General features: G+C 33.9%; 4 protein-coding genes across 14 annotated transcripts; 2 read left to right on the plus strand and 2 right to left on the minus strand.

Annotated features, from left to right (window-relative positions):
* The first annotated feature begins 373 nt into the window (after positions 1–373).
* LOC117156655 (uncharacterized) lies at positions 374–2,215 on the plus strand. The gene is made up of 6 exons (XM_033333891.2): positions 374–761; positions 841–1,053; positions 1,122–1,303; positions 1,379–1,562; positions 1,638–1,809; positions 1,888–2,215. Exons 1-6 carry the CDS (start codon positions 516–518, stop codon positions 1,998–2,000), a joined length of 1,110 nt encoding a protein of 369 aa, XP_033189782.2. The 5' UTR covers positions 374–515; the 3' UTR covers positions 2,001–2,215.
* On the minus strand, positions 1,803–4,426 carry LOC117156657 (uncharacterized). Of its 2 annotated transcripts, none has more exons than XM_076618266.1 (6): positions 4,185–4,426; positions 3,126–3,668; positions 2,843–3,057; positions 2,683–2,770; positions 2,507–2,593; positions 1,803–2,367 (listed from the first exon to the last, which is right to left on the minus strand). In XM_076618266.1, the coding sequence occupies exons 2-6, from the start codon at positions 3,353–3,355 to the stop codon at positions 2,172–2,174; spliced, it is 816 nt and encodes a 271-aa protein (XP_076474381.1). In that variant the 5' UTR covers positions 3,356–3,668; positions 4,185–4,426; the 3' UTR covers positions 1,803–2,171. The 2 variants fall into 2 exon arrangements, with proteins under 2 accessions (XP_076474381.1, XP_033189786.1); XM_033333895.2 differs by having other exon boundaries at positions 2,683–2,755; positions 4,185–4,378.
* On the minus strand, positions 4,425–12,748 carry LOC117156682 (uncharacterized). Of its 9 annotated transcripts, none has more exons than XR_013058274.1 (8): positions 12,405–12,630; positions 11,209–11,475; positions 9,031–9,252; positions 7,988–8,163; positions 7,004–7,162; positions 6,184–6,532; positions 5,346–5,564; positions 4,425–4,474 (listed from the first exon to the last, which is right to left on the minus strand). XR_013058274.1 is itself a non-coding variant. In XM_076618260.1 (7 exons), the coding sequence occupies exons 3-7, from the start codon at positions 9,218–9,220 to the stop codon at positions 5,404–5,406; spliced, it is 1,035 nt and encodes a 344-aa protein (XP_076474375.1). In that variant the 5' UTR covers positions 9,221–9,252; positions 11,209–11,475; positions 12,416–12,630; the 3' UTR covers positions 5,120–5,403. The 9 variants fall into 9 exon arrangements, 6 of the variants coding, with proteins under 6 accessions (XP_076474375.1, XP_076474376.1, XP_076474374.1 ...); XR_013058273.1 differs by having other exon boundaries at positions 5,317–5,564; XR_013058272.1 differs by having other exon boundaries at positions 4,552–5,564.
* A 28-nt stretch (positions 12,749–12,776) lies between these two features.
* Positions 12,777–16,312, plus strand: Pat1 (Protein interacting with APP tail-1). 2 transcript variants are annotated; one of them, XM_033333890.2, is made up of 9 exons: positions 12,777–12,920; positions 13,759–13,872; positions 13,950–14,200; positions 14,283–14,462; positions 14,534–14,789; positions 14,875–14,999; positions 15,076–15,355; positions 15,429–15,594; positions 15,664–16,312. In XM_033333890.2, the coding sequence occupies exons 1-9, from the start codon at positions 12,777–12,779 to the stop codon at positions 15,891–15,893; spliced, it is 1,746 nt and encodes a 581-aa protein (XP_033189781.1). In that variant the 3' UTR covers positions 15,894–16,312. The 2 variants fall into 2 exon arrangements, with proteins under 2 accessions (XP_033189781.1, XP_076474373.1); XM_076618258.1 differs by lacking the exon at positions 12,777–12,920 and adding an exon at positions 13,380–13,516 and having other exon boundaries at positions 15,664–16,311.
* The last annotated feature ends 152 nt before the right edge of the window (positions 16,313–16,464 follow it).

The following is a 16,464-nucleotide window of genomic DNA, read 5'->3' on the forward strand; positions in this document are numbered from 1 at the left end:
ATCTGACTGAAACTCAGTCCAAGTGGACTGCTTTCCGTACCTCACTGTACCCCTCGGGTCAATCTTTGTTTTTAAGGAGAGCTATGTAATTACCCCATACCTCTGTTAGGTACATGTCCTTCCCGTGATCGCGGCTACGTTTAGCGACCCGTTATGTTACTTCGAGCCCAAGCCCAAGTCTTGGACTCCCATACTCGGATTAAATCATAAATACCTATTTCTCAGTTTTATTATTTAAGTACAGCTATAATAAAAAGTCTGGACTAAAGTATTGGGGACCTTCCCAAACATTCCAAAAGAAAGGCTCCGATGTCCTTTCATCTCCGACATATATATATATATATATATGACTTCGATCAGCTGATTGCGATCTTCTGATTGGTCACGTTTAAATATCAACACTTTATAAACATCGTACAATGAGGCACCGCTGTTAAAACCGATTCTCTGTAAATTAATTTTTATAATTATTGTTCGCATAATTTTTTATAGTTATTCAAATAATTATAAAGAAGATGGAGATAGAAGAATCAACTAAAGAAGATACTGTCGAGGTTATTAGGGAAAGTGTGAGAGAATTGGTTCACACGGAAAGGGAGAAAAATCGTACGGAAACATGGAACAAAAACCGTGTGGCTTTAGGAAACCGTATGACAAATTCGTCATTTACAACAGAGTTCGTCGTTGAAAAGGCAAAAGCTCTTAAAAAGAGAACATTATCTATCGAAGAGTATGGTCAATTGCAAAACGCTCTCATTCAGGTTATAATATAAAGATACATATATATCAAATGCATTGTAGTTAATAAGTATATTAACATGACTTTTCATTCTTTGTTAGAGTGAGGACAATGTTAATTCTTTTTTAAAAGTGAACAATATCTTATTTGCCTTGGTACGTGATTTATCTAGTAATAATAATGCATTGCAGTTATGTGCTGCTAACTGTTCTTGTAATATAGCACTTGGAAATACTAAGGCATGTACTGCATTAACTAAAAGCATTGGACCATATCTTGTTACAGAATTAGATACCTTAAACTATCCTCTATTGGTAAGTTATAAAATGATCATAATGCTATCACATATACTAATAAAGTTAATAACATGTTTTCTCATTAGGAAGTTTGTATATGGACGATGGGAAATCTGATTTCGGGAAGCAGTAAAGCATTTGAAATTTTCCATGCCCAAGATTGCTTAAAATATATTATATCCCTAATGCATAACTGTGATAATATGATCCTACCTTCAGTAGCCTATACAGCTATGCATTATGTGCATATTGGTTCTAAATACATCCAGTAATAACTATTTTTCTTACTTAATTATTTTAAAGCTATTTAAAAATATTTCACTAATTGTACAAATGCTTTTAGAGATAATGAGATGATTGAACTTGCTAATGCTACTATAAGAAGAACTCTTTCATTTGAAGATCCATACTTTATTTGGTTGCTAGCATTATTATCTTCGCAACAATCTTGTAACTCCTCTTTATATGATGTAGTACCTTTGATAGTGGATTATTTGTATGAAAATAATACAAACAACTTTCTATTTGTGAGCACACGGCTCCATTAATATTAACATATATTTATACTTGACTTATGATATTAAAGTTCTTCTTTATTTTAGATTACAGCATGTATAAGAATATTGGCCAATACTGTGCAAGAGACATCGGGACAATTAGCAAAATTGCTATTAGAAAATCCAAAATATTCCCAATCAGATTTAGAGATATTGATCAATAGATTGCTTTCATGCCAATATATACATATCAGAAAAGAAACATTATGGTTAATAGGTAATGAGAAATACTTTATTGTTACATTATAAAGATAGTAATTTTGTAAATACAGACAAAAATAAATACTTTTTACAGGTAATCTTTATAATCACAATTCTTTTGACATTAAGGAAATGATACAAAACATCGTTCCTCGGTTGTCATTTTTGAAACAAGCAATTTTATCTACAACTCAGCAGGATCAATAGGTACTGATTCAACTAATCGAGCCGAAATCGCGTAAGCTTTATAATTATTATATTTACATATGTATAATATTTATACAACAGTAAATCTTCCTTCCCAATTGCACACTTTATATTAGCGACGGTATAAAAATATGAAAATTGTTGGTAACACTTTGCAATGCTGCATTCGTTTTAATAACTCATTTGAACAGGAATAAATCGTCGTCCTATTCTTATCGATGTATGTTTCTCCAAAGTATCCTCCGATACATCCTCGATGCAAGGTACTTTTATTACATTAAAGTATATACGACCCATTACTTGCGCTGTCGGATTCGTTGTAGCTTTCAAACAATGATACAGCGCCTCATCACACACACAGTGCGATCTACAAAGGTAAGAACAAAATTCACGTCAAGCACCAATAATCATAAACAGTTCTACGAATTGTAACGATTAGTATACGATTATTATTACGCAAAACAATTATACGAATGCATAAATGAAAACTTATAATATTTTCTTACTTGGTATATATAGAATAATTGGTGAGATTGTATCGCGTTTGTTGAGCTCGGATTTTTACAGGGCAAAGATCATGACTGCGACAACATCTAGAAAAATAAAATATGTTAAAATCTTTGTCGTTTAATCAACCGTAATCTTTTCGTAGCTCTGATAACCATAATATATTCGCACTGACCTATCAATTTGAGCTTCATGACCTAAATCGTGGTAGTTCTCAGCGATGTCTCCGGTGCCGCACCATTTTGTACCTACCAACGACGACACTGTTAAAGTTTACCTCAGCAGATGTGAATTACAAATACCATACAAAATAACTAGTAATTATAAAAATTTACCTGGCAAGATGCCTGAGAGAAGAGACAACACGCTACCCACACCATGACTACCTTTGTTCTCAGTGTGGGACATCTCAGTGGATAACGTATCGTGCTGGATTTTGTCCAATAACTCGCACTGTTGCATGAGCTTCGTCATTTGTTCGAAGGATACCAGCTGTGGGACTGCAGTCGACGACAGATTTCTTAAAACTTCATTAGCCTCTTCTTGCTCGCTAAAGATACCGATCTAATTTCTTATTCATGCATAAACATTGCTCTAAAACTAATTGAAGACACTTACTATACTTCGATCAGATTGCAATTATGTAGTTCGTTGTTTGTTCCGAGATCGACCACCGCCACAGTTTGATCATAGTAATAAACGGCTCTAATCTCGTTTCTGATGTACGCGTTAGTCCTCGGAACAATACCATTCAGTCCTTTGAAAGGATTTTTGAAGAATATCGGCTGCTGAACACTGTTACAGCTGATGGTCACAACCAAGAAGAATATCCAACTCGTGGAGATCATGTCTATCCTTTAATCCGTGCTGCACTAAGAATATTAATCTTTCCGCATGATCTTTTTAATCATATCCTCGGGATTTTCATGCCGGAAACTATTATTATCCATGTGACAAACGGAGGACAGAAAAATTGCAAAATCGGTGCAGGGGAAATACGCATTGCATCGTCAATTCGATCGAAGTGTACCTCGCTTATAAATGGAATCGATCCTCGTCGCCTTGAATTCTGAATAAGAAATGTTTCTGTAGTTTTAATTTATTCAAACGATTATTTTAATCGTGGTCACCTTCGAGGATTTCCCTTTCTAATCACGGCTGCTGCAAAAAAGTACCAATTATTATTAGAGGACTAGCATTAATGTTTCTTCACCCCATTATTAGAAACAGATATGGAAATACCTATGATCATTTGCTTTATCGTTTCGCGGAAACGTTTCATTGTCAAAGCGTGGTATTTAAACGGAAAAAGTATAGGGAAAAGAAACATTCGAGTAAACTAACTAAAGACACTGAACTCATCAAAGAAAGGGGGCAAACCTATTAAATATTACATGGCAGTCTACTATGAAAACTCAATACCAAGAATTACATAACTTCTAGACAAAGCTTAGCATGGGAAAGAGTAAAAGCGAATATTAAACTAGTTTCAAAGCATATATACCTCCTAATTGCATAACTTAAAATTCGGCAAGATTTTTTGTACACACATTTGCTTACATATTACGGTGACATATTATATATTCCTTTAATTATATACTTTCTGTTACAATGCTACAATACGTATTTTACCTGCTTTCTAAAATCTAAAAGTTGTCAACCCTAAAGTGACCATACCTGACCGGTCTTTTCCATCCTTTTCATTCTTGAGGTTTCAATTGCATGGTGGTTACACTCAACGAGAAGCACACTATAAGTTTGAATTTTCCACACACAACTATGAAGACATAAGATCCAGATATATATATATATAAAGATTCAATGTGCCGTCGCTCTGAACTATGCGTTTAACATATCTATAATGCACACAGGTAGAATCTGGAAGTTGAGTGTTGTCGCCGGTGGAATCGGGATTCGTGTGGAACTCGATAAGTTTCTGAAAATCTGCTGAACGGCCCCAAGCTGAGCTGGTGGGACGGCGTGTGGTGAGTATCGCGCCCTCCCCACCTCGACTTATCGATCTAGAGAATTCGCAGGTATATACCTGCTGAGGCCCCTCCATTCTCATTCTTTTATCAACACGAACTGTATAAAGTACTCACTAACTGACCGATGAACAACGATATATCTGAATCGCACCTGGGGGGAACCCAGATTCGAAAAGACTAGGGCGAAGAAAGTGGGACGAAGAGTAGAGAATCGTCTGACTACTAAACATGGCTAATTTCAACGGAATGTCTCCGTGGATCTCGAAAATCTCTATGTAATTTCTATTCGAACATTGAAACAAATTGAAGGCCACATGTAAAACACATGATAAGTCACATTTGTCGTATATGTTGTCAAACATCAAAACTGTCTTCATATTTGATTTTTAAAATGTGGTTTTATTATTCTCTCGGGCATTTAAAAGGTATTAATAAGATTAGTCATATATAGACTAATATTAATTAAGTTAAACTAACATAACAACTAAATTAATATTATTCTTTATAAAATATTGTAGACTTATCACGTATTTCCAAAAGGTTTATATCGTCGAATTTAATTGTAAGATAAACAAAAATGGACTTATCATATTTTTCCCGTGTGATCCTCAATTAGAAAGTTGCTATTTTTCTAATGGATTTATTATCTTCAATTTAAATGATTCCACGAGAGTAATTATACGTCGATTAAAAGTTATAAAAACATCGTTAAAAATACATGTAAAAAAGATAGAAAAGAATGTTCATTGGTACGTTAGTTTCTTTCTTTCATTTAAGAATTGAACGCGAGCTTGGAAACTCTGTAGCTGACCGTAGCACACCTATAAATATCGATAAACGTGCAATTTACGAGAGCTTAAGGTCAATGTATGGACAGAATCGATACATTGATATGCGGTAATTTCTCGTTAAGATTGACTCGATTTCAAGGGCTGCTGCTCGTGAGCGGACGCGTTCGTCTTGGAAGCCGCGTTCACCGGGTACTGGTTTCCAATCCGGGTAGTGCTCAGCGTGATACTAATAGGCGTAGCGTTCGAAAGTTGCTGCCGAACCGGACATTGTCGGTAGCCTGGAATTGGAAATGTATGAATACATTGAACAGATATATGATCAGCAGTGTAATGTTAATGAACTCATTAACTACTCGACGATCTGAATAGTTTGCATAGATTGCATATTTTATATCTATTGTCAAAGTTAATAACAAATAGCGCCAATATATATACATGAAGCAGGGTATTGAACAGTAAATTAAGAAACGTTACGACAAAGACAAAAAAAGAAGGAAATGTACGCACATATGCACATCTTAGACTTCGACCAGGCGTAATTTTCCCGTCTAATGCTTACAATAAGGATGTTTATGCATTTATGAAAAGTTCAAAAGTGTCAAAATTTACGCAATATGTAAAAATATACAAAATATTCAAGGTACTCGTTATCACGCTTAGCATCTTACATTCCTTTTCTCTAAATTCTACTTAGAATTCTCCATTTTATCCAATTATATTCATAAAGATATTAAACTGTATAAACATCCACAGGCTATTTTTATGTCTCTCAAGATTATTTTTTGAAAGGTAGGAAATGTGTTTTTCATCTGTGGCCTTCATATATCAGTTCCTAATATTTATTGGACGAAGTGATCATCGAGTAGCCTCGTTTAACGCACAAGGAAATATGTCTACCGGCATGATGAGGGCCGGAACAATGACAGCAGATAGGATTGTTTCGAGGCCTGGGGCAAAACTCAACGCTGTGAGGCTCTCCGCATCGAACGCAACGTGGCAGATGTCTACAGTTGGCAGCCATGTGCCAGAAACCCTGGCACCGATAACACTGAAGAACACCATCTCCCGTTTGGAAGTTGGATGTCTCAAGAAAGTTGCTGACTATTCCCGGTCCTGCCTGCAGCGGTCCACCGGCATTTCCGGTTCCTCCGCGCCACCAACGTTCTGGAATGGCACTGAATCGAGCCGCACCGAAGAAGTCCAGTCCTTGACGCAACAATAGCTCGTAATGCCCGGCGTCCAGCACCTGAGAAGAATATTTTAATCAATTCCGATTTTATCTTGCTAATGACTAGACGACACAACTTCCTTGCTGTCTCTCTTAGATATTTATGAAAGGAATCGTTGAGGTATTACTTCTCTGTGATTTATTTATTGCAATAAACAAAATTATATATATGTATATATACTTTATATGTGAAGTTATATAATGTTGTCTATAAAAATCTATATTTTCTCATTAAATATCTATTCGATGATCGTTTCAATTATTGCAATAAATAGCTTTAAAATATAATCAAAATTGCTTTAAGATATTTATACTGAAAGTTATTTAATGATCATTTCACAGATCATCGTGGCATCGAACTAACGTCTAATGTTTAAATTAACCGAATTATCGTACGACGTGGCTGATTAAGATTACGGGGCTTTTAACGAAAATCTATGTATTTTCTCTTCCTTTTTCGTGTCAGCATTTCGCCAGCGAGGTAATTACCTCGACGCGTATATATTGTCGCCAACGTTCAACGCTTCCTGTCGTGATTCCCTGTTTCGTCAGCGCGGAGTTAATATCTTGCAGTGGAATGGCCCAGGGTACATCACGAAGAAGAACCGCCTGTCTATAACGAGAGTCCTTTGCTGAGAATCGAGCCACCTGATTGAAAAAAAGAAACATTATAATTAATTGAAAAGAATGCAAAAGACAGGAATGAAAGAGGAGAAAGGAATAAATATGCAAATAAAATATTCATAACATCGCCTAAGCGATCAGAGATTTGGTGAGACAAGCCTACGTTGTGCAAGCTCGGTTATCTCATTTTCTTGCATAAGAGAAAGCGAAGAGGAAAGCGGCCGATTACAACGTGAAATAACATTTATATGGTAATTTCATACGCAATTTACTGTTGAATTTGTACATTTGCATAGTTACTCTTCAGTACGGAGAGAAAAATGTGATATCAAAATTTTATACCTGGATAATTATTAAGGAAATTAGAAGAATTACGAGCTTACGTATCGTATATGTACATATTTCTTTGTATCTTTAAATATAACACGTTCGCTTCACGTTAAATTCAATAAAAGGGCACATAGTTTCACGATATATACACGATGTCGAATATTTGATTAAATTTTCATCAATTATGTAAACAATATAGAAATAAAATATGACGATGCACAATGTATAGCAATAATTTATACATTACGTATATTTATGCGAATTTGTAAAGAAGAACGTTATAACCTGGTCATTTCTTTATATTTTTGTATACTACTATCTGTATTCTGTACATTTCATTAAATTTTCTATAAACGTATAAACGAATTCATAATCTATTTATAAGTAATAGAATAATAAATTCGAGCAGTAATGAACACGTTAACTATACTGTTGCATTACCCATCGATTTTTGTTAACATAGAGTAGAGTATCGCTAACTAGGAACATATTTACATCTACTGCATCTATTGTATCTACTTGTACGGGTCCTTCGAAAATACGCGCCAAATCGCCACGCTGCAACAGTTTCTCTGCGTCAGCTTCGCGTGTGAACGCCGCAATCAGGCCACACGGTGTTTCAGACACGTGCCAGGCTGCCAATGGATCGGACGCGCGGATCACATCTTCTAGATTGGAACGTAGCAGCTCGCCACCTGGCATAACTTATTCGTCAACTCTAACAAGATCTAAACATCTGCCGTCAAGGGGGACTAATATCGTAAAACTATTTCTTTATTGCAGCATGCTTTGAGAAGCATTTCTAAAACACGAGGTAGAACTGACACACTCTGACGTAACAGTATACCGATTGCATATTTTCAGTTGTCGTATCGAAGAAAAAAAAAAAACATACAATGTCTGCAAAAAGTATTTGCACGTATTCTTATTTACCAATAAATATCATTTTTACAGTATTAAATTTTTGCAGGTATATGACAGTACAATCAAACGATATGAAATTTAATTATTTAGATATAATTAATTAGTATATGTGCAGGCAAAGTTGTAGACATCTTTTATAAATATATAATGCGTGTTATGTATATTTTGAAAATTCACTATATTGGTCAAGTTTGAAATAAATATGAAAATGTATATAAAAATTACAAGATATTTAGTCTAAGCATTTATTTTACAGGGACCACAAAAGTATTTAAACGATCCGTTATATTAATAAATCTCGACCATTTTTAACATTTATTATATACTTAATATATTTATTGCAAATATCTTGTAATTTTTAGGTACATTTTCAGATTGGTCTGAAGTTTGACCAATATAATCATGATAGTCTCGTTGCAGTGCTAATAAAATTTCAAAATGTATAACACATGCAATATGAACATAGAATGCTTAAATACTTTGGTAAGCCAAAGTAAATTCTGTAGTAAATATAATGGTGTCTAAATACTTCTTGCAACTACTGTGCAAATTTTAGGCACATTGTATATTATAAATGTACGTGTGGCCACTTATGCAAGCGGAGGATACGCTAAATAAAGAAGTAGGCAATTTGCCACCTGGTATTCCTTGTACTTGACCTTGAGGTCCGACGGCACGCGAGATATACAGAGAACACGTGAACTCTTCTTGACAGGAAACACGTGCTCCATTGTCGCAAACGTTATCCGTTGAGGTATTCGGTCCCGTGACCGTAGTCTGCATCATTGTCTCGTCTCTTCTATTCTCCTGGGGGCATTCCTCTTCCATTCTGTGCACTTTGTGCACTATCGAAAATACCTCTAAAAATAAAGTCAATATAGGTCTCTGTCTGTCAAATGTTTATGCAATTTTATATTTTTGTGAGTTTAACTAATGAAATATAACCTATACAAAAATTTGTTCCAGTCACTAAATATTATAATGAGAAATTTATTTTAAATATTTTATATATTTTTACATGTTATATACATTTTTACACTTCTAAATTATATATACAGATATTATATAAATTATATATACATATATGTATAAACAATATACACTTTATTCCAACAATTTTGTAGACAGTTACGCTCAGTGCGTATAGATATAAATTAAACAAATGACTAAGGCAACAAGTTAACAAAAAGTTAAACAAATGACTAAGGCAACAAATTAACAATAAGTTAAACAAATGACAAATGGTCTAAGGCTAAAAAACTAGTCAAGAGATATTGACTGAAGTTCGGTGACAATGCTGTCGCAAAGGAAAATTATTGCTGGGTATTGGTCGCCCCAGTACCGGTCGCTTACAGAAGAAAATGACCATTGAACACGAGGAAACCTGACCGACCCTTTTTCTACCTGATGAAACAATAATCCTAAGGAACGTCTCGACCTGAATGTATTTTATAACAATGGAGGGCCCTAACGGAAAAAAAATGACCAGTTTTATGACGGTTTTTTAGGATTACTGCAGTGTGACTATTATATTTGCACAGCTAGTAGCCGCCTCGACCGAGGGATGGATTCTGGTTTACGTAGAGTCACATTCGAAGATGGTATCCCACTGGGGGTAACCATCCACATGTTATATTACTATATCACTAAGCTATAACATTTTACCAAATGTCCTACTGGACAAATTGTAAAATGTAAATAAATAAATTAAAAAAAAAAAAAACGTAGAGTCACCGGACGTAACAAATAGAATTTTTATTTATTATTTCAATAAAACGTTTTAAAATTTGTATCGTATCCCTTATTAAAAATATTCTCTTCTATAAAAGTTTGCTTTTTAAAAACGTAGTTTGAAACGCGTGTCTTGAAAAGATGGTAGCTCATACTATTTACTATAATTTGAAGGTACATAAATGTACAAAATGTACATAATACGCAAAAGTGTAAAAAGTGAAATGTAAAAACTATTCAAAGCGAGGCATTATAATATTTAATGGGACAAAGAAATTCTCATGTAGGTTCCACTTCTTTAGTTATGTTGAAATATAAAATTGCATAAAAATTAGGAGTCTACTAATTATATATGCTAATTATACTGATCAAATTTGATATCAATCTGAAAATGTATATAGAAATCTCATTATATACAATGCCAATGAAATTTCAAAATGTTCCGTACAACACGAATGATATATTCACGAAATATTTCTGCAAGTGTCCGAATGTTTTCGTGAACCGTATATCGCAGTGTTTTGACGAATATAAATTTCTTTTCAAGGCATACGAACTTTTCGAGATACATATGTACATACATGGCACAATAAATGAATACACGTGCATATACATATGTGTATAAATGCACACGCATAGAATTAGTACGGAACGTGTGCACAATAGCCACGTGTATAGAAACGACTTTACCGGCAGATTTGCGCGCGATTGCCAACTAATAGGAGCAACATGTTAATTGTTGGTAATGAAATCACTCGTACAAGCATTCGATGGAATGCAAGGTTATAATTACGTATTTCGCAATACGCGCGCGCGCGTCTAAATATACAAATGCACAAAATTGTAAAAAACAATTCAATGTTGAGTAAAGGTTCCGATTTGTTTGGTTATTCGCTATAACTCGAAATATTCGTCGAATGCGAGATATCCGATTTTTAATGCAATTAAAAGCATACGATTTGACATTGAAGCTTTCACAATCGGTGGCAGTACGCGTGCCAATTTCCTTTCACTTGCTCGTTTAACCGATTACCGTTTTTTAGCCACTTTGCACCGTGCCAAAGATTACGACGACGTTGAATCACCTTAGACGTTTATCCTGCAGCTCGTATTTTTGGAAAAGGAAGTCCGGGCCAAAGAAGACATGGCCCAATGCTGGCGCCATTAATTAGCCTCTTTCACGATCACAACAATATCGACTCTCTTTTTTCTGAACTATATATGTATGTTTACTATCGCTTTTTCATCGACGTTTAATCTTTTCGATCATTCTTCTTCAAAAAGTTAATCCTCCAAAATTCATCGTGTTTTCTTCTCTATTAATGTATACTATCATATATTGCATATACATCCTTATAAAAAAGAAATATCGATTTGTAACATTGATTCAATTCTAATGCGAATATAGCGTAAGGTAGGATTATTTGAATGCTAGAATTTTTGGTTAAGTTAAACAATTTGCCTTTTAATTTGCAAAATTCCGTTGCGAACAAATTTTTAAGCGACTTACGTTTGAGAACAGACTACTTAATTTGTTATAAATGGCGTGATAAACGGTGAAATATATTGTACAAATTGACAGCTTGATAGCCATAACTTTCCATGAGGATATTTCCATTACACATTAAAAGGTAACAAGTTCGTACAGTCAATATTAGTATCTCAATTACAATTATTATAATTCAGTAGAATGTGTATACTTAATTTCTGTTATTTTATTTATTTCGTTGTCATATTCGAACAATACTAGAATCCTTTTTATGTATGTATATATTATACAAAACATTTTGAAATCTCATTAGCATATCTCATTAGTGATTATATTGGTGAACTTTCGTCGCAAAAATCACCAAAGTATTTAAATAGACAATTATTCACTATATTAATTTCCTGCTATATATAGTAGAACCATCACTTTAGCACTAATTGCATATTTAAGACTACTATTCATAATGTATACTAATTTTTCACTAAGTTTATATTTGTAACAAGTGTCTTACAAAGACTTTCATATACATTTTCAGATTGGTTTCAAATTATAATACTAACGAAATTTCGAAAAATTCCATATAATCTATATAATATATTCATAAAAATAATTCCATGACAAGTGTTCGAATACTTTCGTGAGTCTTCTTGTTCTTTCAAATAAGATGCATAAATATCCACAATCTACCTATAATATACAATAAGTTTAATTATTCTATACAAAATACAGTGTCGAATTTTAAAATACTGAAATTCAAATAACCCAAACCGAATCAAATAACCCAAACCTTACCCTATACATACGATCGTAGTATGAGCAAATTGGCTCAGAAAATCTTTGTAATTCTTGAGTCGAGCATCTTAACTGATAACGCGCCTGGCACAAAAAATAAGCTCGATTGCTGTGTAACGGTTTAGGAATTGATCCGTGGAGAATATCGCGAAATCACTGTAAGCAACAAGTATAAAAAGGAAAAAAAAGGAATTAGCGCGATCTCGCTATCTGGTGCGCGCTAGACACTTACTTTTACCATCGTTTCTAAGTGGGGGTTGTCGCTGGTGGTTGGATGGCGGAGCACCGCGGCAGCATATGCGCACGGAGACGACGTGACAGCAATTATTACGGCTGTGTGCGCGTTCGTGATTATCGAAGGCCTCTAGGAAAATGGCCGAAACACACAATCCACCGGTCTTTTCCCCGAAAACTCTTTACCAATCGAGCGTGTTGGCAATCGCGAATAAATTTCTAAGGCTGAGGAAGTATCTTCCTGATCTACCGAACGATGTCCTGTTTGATGTTTATTATCAGGTAAACGTCAAAACATTTTCTCCATTTAAACGCCTCACAAACCACTGATAAAACGTCCACTTTTTTTCACCAACTTAACCATGAACTTTTTTATTTATCTAAAGTTATTTTGTTATTCTATTCGAAAAAAACAATACATTCTGTTTATGATTTTAGTTTTTGATTTAGATATGTAAAACGATGTTACGTGTTCGATTGAGCGATCATAACACTGTTTATTATGACAGCTATATGTAGATGATAAAAATGTATTTTGGCATTGGGTATGACGATAAGGTTTTGTAGAATTAGCTGGGATTTGTGGGGAATGACGGCAAATAAATTACGATGATTTAACAGAAAGGGGGTTACAGAAATTGTACTTGTCATATGTTTAACCTCTATGGCTAATGCTTAGCTTTTATATTTTGCATATATTTACAATGCAACGTAATGATTCCTGGAACAGTAGAACGATTCGTTAAATATGAGATACTCTTTGATTGTATGTGCTTCTACGCTACAGCAAATCAATTTTTTTGCAATCAATTTTTTGCGTTTATTTCGCGTTGGATATCGAATCGCATATGAATCATGCGAAATTGCATTTCTGACAAGTGCGTAAAAGTAAATATATTCATTTGTCCATTTCGTTGTAGAATTTTGTTAATAATGCAATAGAAATTTTATTCCTATATATTAATTTTGATTAGATATTCATAGTGCGAATCGTCACTATTATTTCATCGCAAAATAGATCTGTTATAAATTTTCTAACATTCATTCATCACCCTTTTTAAGTTAGGAATGAATGCAATTATATGAAAAAAATAATCTATGAGATTTTTTTGCTTTACAGTTGTACAAAGAAAAAAGATTATGTTTACTGGGGTGTGACTTCAACAATCTGGAAATTTTCTCCAAGATGTTAACAGTCACTAGCCGTCGTGTACATTTACTACAGAGCTTTCAGGTAATTTTTTATTCTTATTGAGAAAATGGATTAAAAGTTGTGTGTACGTCTACTTTTCTTTTCCATTAATTTTTCAGAGCCTTATAGATCATAAAATACGAGTTGAAGAAGAGTTGAGTATGAGTTACACAGTATGCTATCTCCATGTTAGTGAAAATCCAGCTGCAGATGAGAAATTAATAAACCTAGGCTTAAGAATTGGTGGATTTTTCAGTGATGGTGGTTGGTATGCTAAAAGCGAACAGGTGTTGCTAGCATGCAAACAATTATGTCTTGCGAATAATTCTACGCCTCAGAATTGGTGTAGAACATTAGAATGTTGTAGAAAGTAAGATATGTTTGGTAACTAAACATTTAATTTATGTTTACATAGATTTATATAAATTTGTAATAAGCATTTAAAAATTTAGATTGTTACACGTACAAGCAGCGTATTGCGAATTTTTACAAGCCGCAAAAACACATCAGCTTGCTATAGAGTTAATAGAACGATTAAAAGAGGCCGGGTATAATGATTACAATTATGCAGCTATATATACTGAGTTTAGTATACTTTTTTATATGAAAAGCGAGTATGATGAGGCCTACAGGTACATATTGCATTTTTCTTTTATAAACTTCGTCGTGTTTATTACTAATTATACAATTGATGATGATTTAGATGGAGTATAGAAGCACTTGAAGAGTTGAAACCAGCGTTGTCTGCGCGTGTTACTGTTGATGTGTTAAGGCAGGCGGCAAAATCGTGTGTATTAAAACGCGAGTTTCAGAGAGCTGGTCTTTTGATCAGGCAGGCTGTATATCTTGCTAAAGAAGTATTTGGTGTTGATCATCCAGTGTACAGTAACGTCCTTATAGATTATGGATTTTACTGGTTAAACTTTGATAACATAATCAACAGTGTAAACCTTTATAGGGTTCGTACGTTCGTAATGTGAATCGATACGATTCTATATACGATATAACTTTCATCGCGATTTTTTAACATTTTATTTGTTGTAGGACGCTTTAGCTATTAGAACAGAAATATTTGGTAAAATGAATTTACACGTTGCGTTAGCGCACGAGGATTTAGCTTATGCTCTTTACGTATTTGAGTATAGGTCTGGCGAATTTCCAGAAGCAAGGTAAATGATTCCGTTACTTATCACTCTTAACAATTTTAAAATAGTCATACAATTTTATTTCACTTTAAATGAACAGTGTTCACATTGAGAAAGCAATAGACATAATGTTAAACCTTTTACATGGGGATCATTTGTTGTTAGCAAGCGCAAAAAGAATAAATGCATTAATTCTCGAAGAAATAGCGTTAGATAATACATCGACGCAATTGTCGAAACAAAATCTACTATTCAAGGCTGAATGCCTTCATTTATCCGCTTTACAATCGGCAAAAGAGGCATTCGGCGAAAGAAACGTACAAACAGCAAAACATTATGGAAATTTGGGACGTGTGTATCAAAGCATGAGGAAATGTAAGGTACATATTCCACGTAAATGTATTTAATTAAACGTTTATGACATTACTACCATATTTTTGTCGTTAATTTTAGGAAGCCGAAGCAATGCATCTTAAAGCTATACGTATTAAAGAAGAATTATTAGGACCAGATGATCACGAAGTTGGATTGAGTATAGGACACTTAGCTTCGTTATATAATTACCACATGAACCGATACAGAGACGCTGAGAAACTTTATTATAGGAGTATCGAAATTAGTATGTGCACTGCGTTATATAATTTTTTCATACTTAGTCATTCGTTCTAATTAACTTTTATCATATCAGGTTTAAAATTGTTCGGTAAAAGCTATAGTGGCCTAGAATATGATTATCATGGACTTTTAAACGTTTACACAAAACTGAACGAATACCCCAAGGTTCTAAAATATGCAACAATATTAAATAATTGGAAAATGTTAAGAGATAAACACTTGGAATCAGAAGAACCAACGATTGATCCTAAAAGACGGCCACAACCAATCAAAGAAATAATCGAAACATTCTTTTCTATGTAATATAGCTGTATATTAATGTTTAATAATCACTGTCTCGCCGATTGACGTTTAATTGATTCCAACTTTGTTGGAGTAACTCGGGCCAAAGTATGAATGAAATCACGAGTTACATTATATGACCCAGGATACCGTGAATCATATATTTGGGGCAGTATCGTTAAGATTCTTCAAACATAGTCACATGAACTTCGTGTTTCTTCTTTGTACCTCACCATTTTGTACGTATTAACTACATTTACGACTAGTTTTAGCAAAAAAAATCGAGAATGTTTAGAGCTGAATGTTTTTGCGTCGAGATCAATTATCAGCAGCATTTAGAACATGTTTATCATTATAAGATTTACACACATTTCAGATGACTTACAAGATATTAAACAAAAATTCTCAGATACTACTTGGTTTATCGGATAACTATAACTGTAATTATTTTTGTAAAATCTAATTGTATTTTTTATTCACAAATTTTGTGAAATCAAATATGTGATATGTGATGTACTGTTACTTTTTATTGATATTTTGTTCCTATACAAACATTGTAATAAATGACGAATCTAAATAAATTTTTTGGATT

Source organism: Bombus vancouverensis, chromosome 4 (assembly GCF_051014615.1).
Source record: "Bombus vancouverensis nearcticus chromosome 4, iyBomVanc1_principal, whole genome shotgun sequence".
NCBI lineage: Eukaryota > Metazoa > Arthropoda > Insecta > Hymenoptera > Apidae > Bombus > Bombus vancouverensis.

Bases quoted from the DNA above. Each gene is read 5' to 3' on its own strand.
- LOC117156655 (XM_033333891.2), top strand. From the start codon at position 516: ATGGAGATAGAAGAATCAACTAAAGAAGATACTGTCGAGGTTATTAGG. The intron at 1,304-1,378 runs GTAATAACTATT...AAATGCTTTTAG, and splicing joins ATTGGTTCTAAATACATCCA to AGATAATGAGATGATTGAAC. The intron at 1,810-1,887 runs GTAATGAGAAAT...TACTTTTTACAG, and splicing joins AGAAACATTATGGTTAATAG to GTAATCTTTATAATCACAAT.
- LOC117156657 (XM_076618266.1), bottom strand. From the start codon at position 3,355: ATGATCTCCACGAGTTGGATATTCTTCTTGGTTGTGACCATCAGCTGT. The intron at 2,771-2,842 runs GTAAATTTTTAT...AAACTTTAACAG, and splicing joins TCTCTCAGGCATCTTGCCAG to TGTCGTCGTTGGTAGGTACA. The intron at 2,368-2,506 runs GTAAGAAAATAT...TTACCTTTGTAG, and splicing joins AATTATTCTATATATACCAA to ATCGCACTGTGTGTGTGATG.
- LOC117156682 (XM_076618264.1), bottom strand. From the start codon at position 9,220: ATGGAAGAGGAATGCCCCCAGGAGAATAGAAGAGACGAGACAATGATG. The intron at 7,163-7,987 runs GTAGATACAATA...TTTTTCAATCAG, and splicing joins TTTTCGAAGGACCCGTACAA to GTGGCTCGATTCTCAGCAAA. The intron at 6,533-7,003 runs GTAATTACCTCG...TATTCTTCTCAG, and splicing joins GACAATATATACGCGTCGAG to GTGCTGGACGCCGGGCATTA.
- Pat1 (XM_033333890.2), top strand. From the start codon at position 12,777: ATGGCCGAAACACACAATCCACCGGTCTTTTCCCCGAAAACTCTTTAC. The intron at 12,921-13,758 runs GTAAACGTCAAA...TTTGCTTTACAG, and splicing joins TGTTTGATGTTTATTATCAG to TTGTACAAAGAAAAAAGATT. The intron at 15,595-15,663 runs GTATGTGCACTG...TTATCATATCAG, and splicing joins TTATAGGAGTATCGAAATTA to GTTTAAAATTGTTCGGTAAA.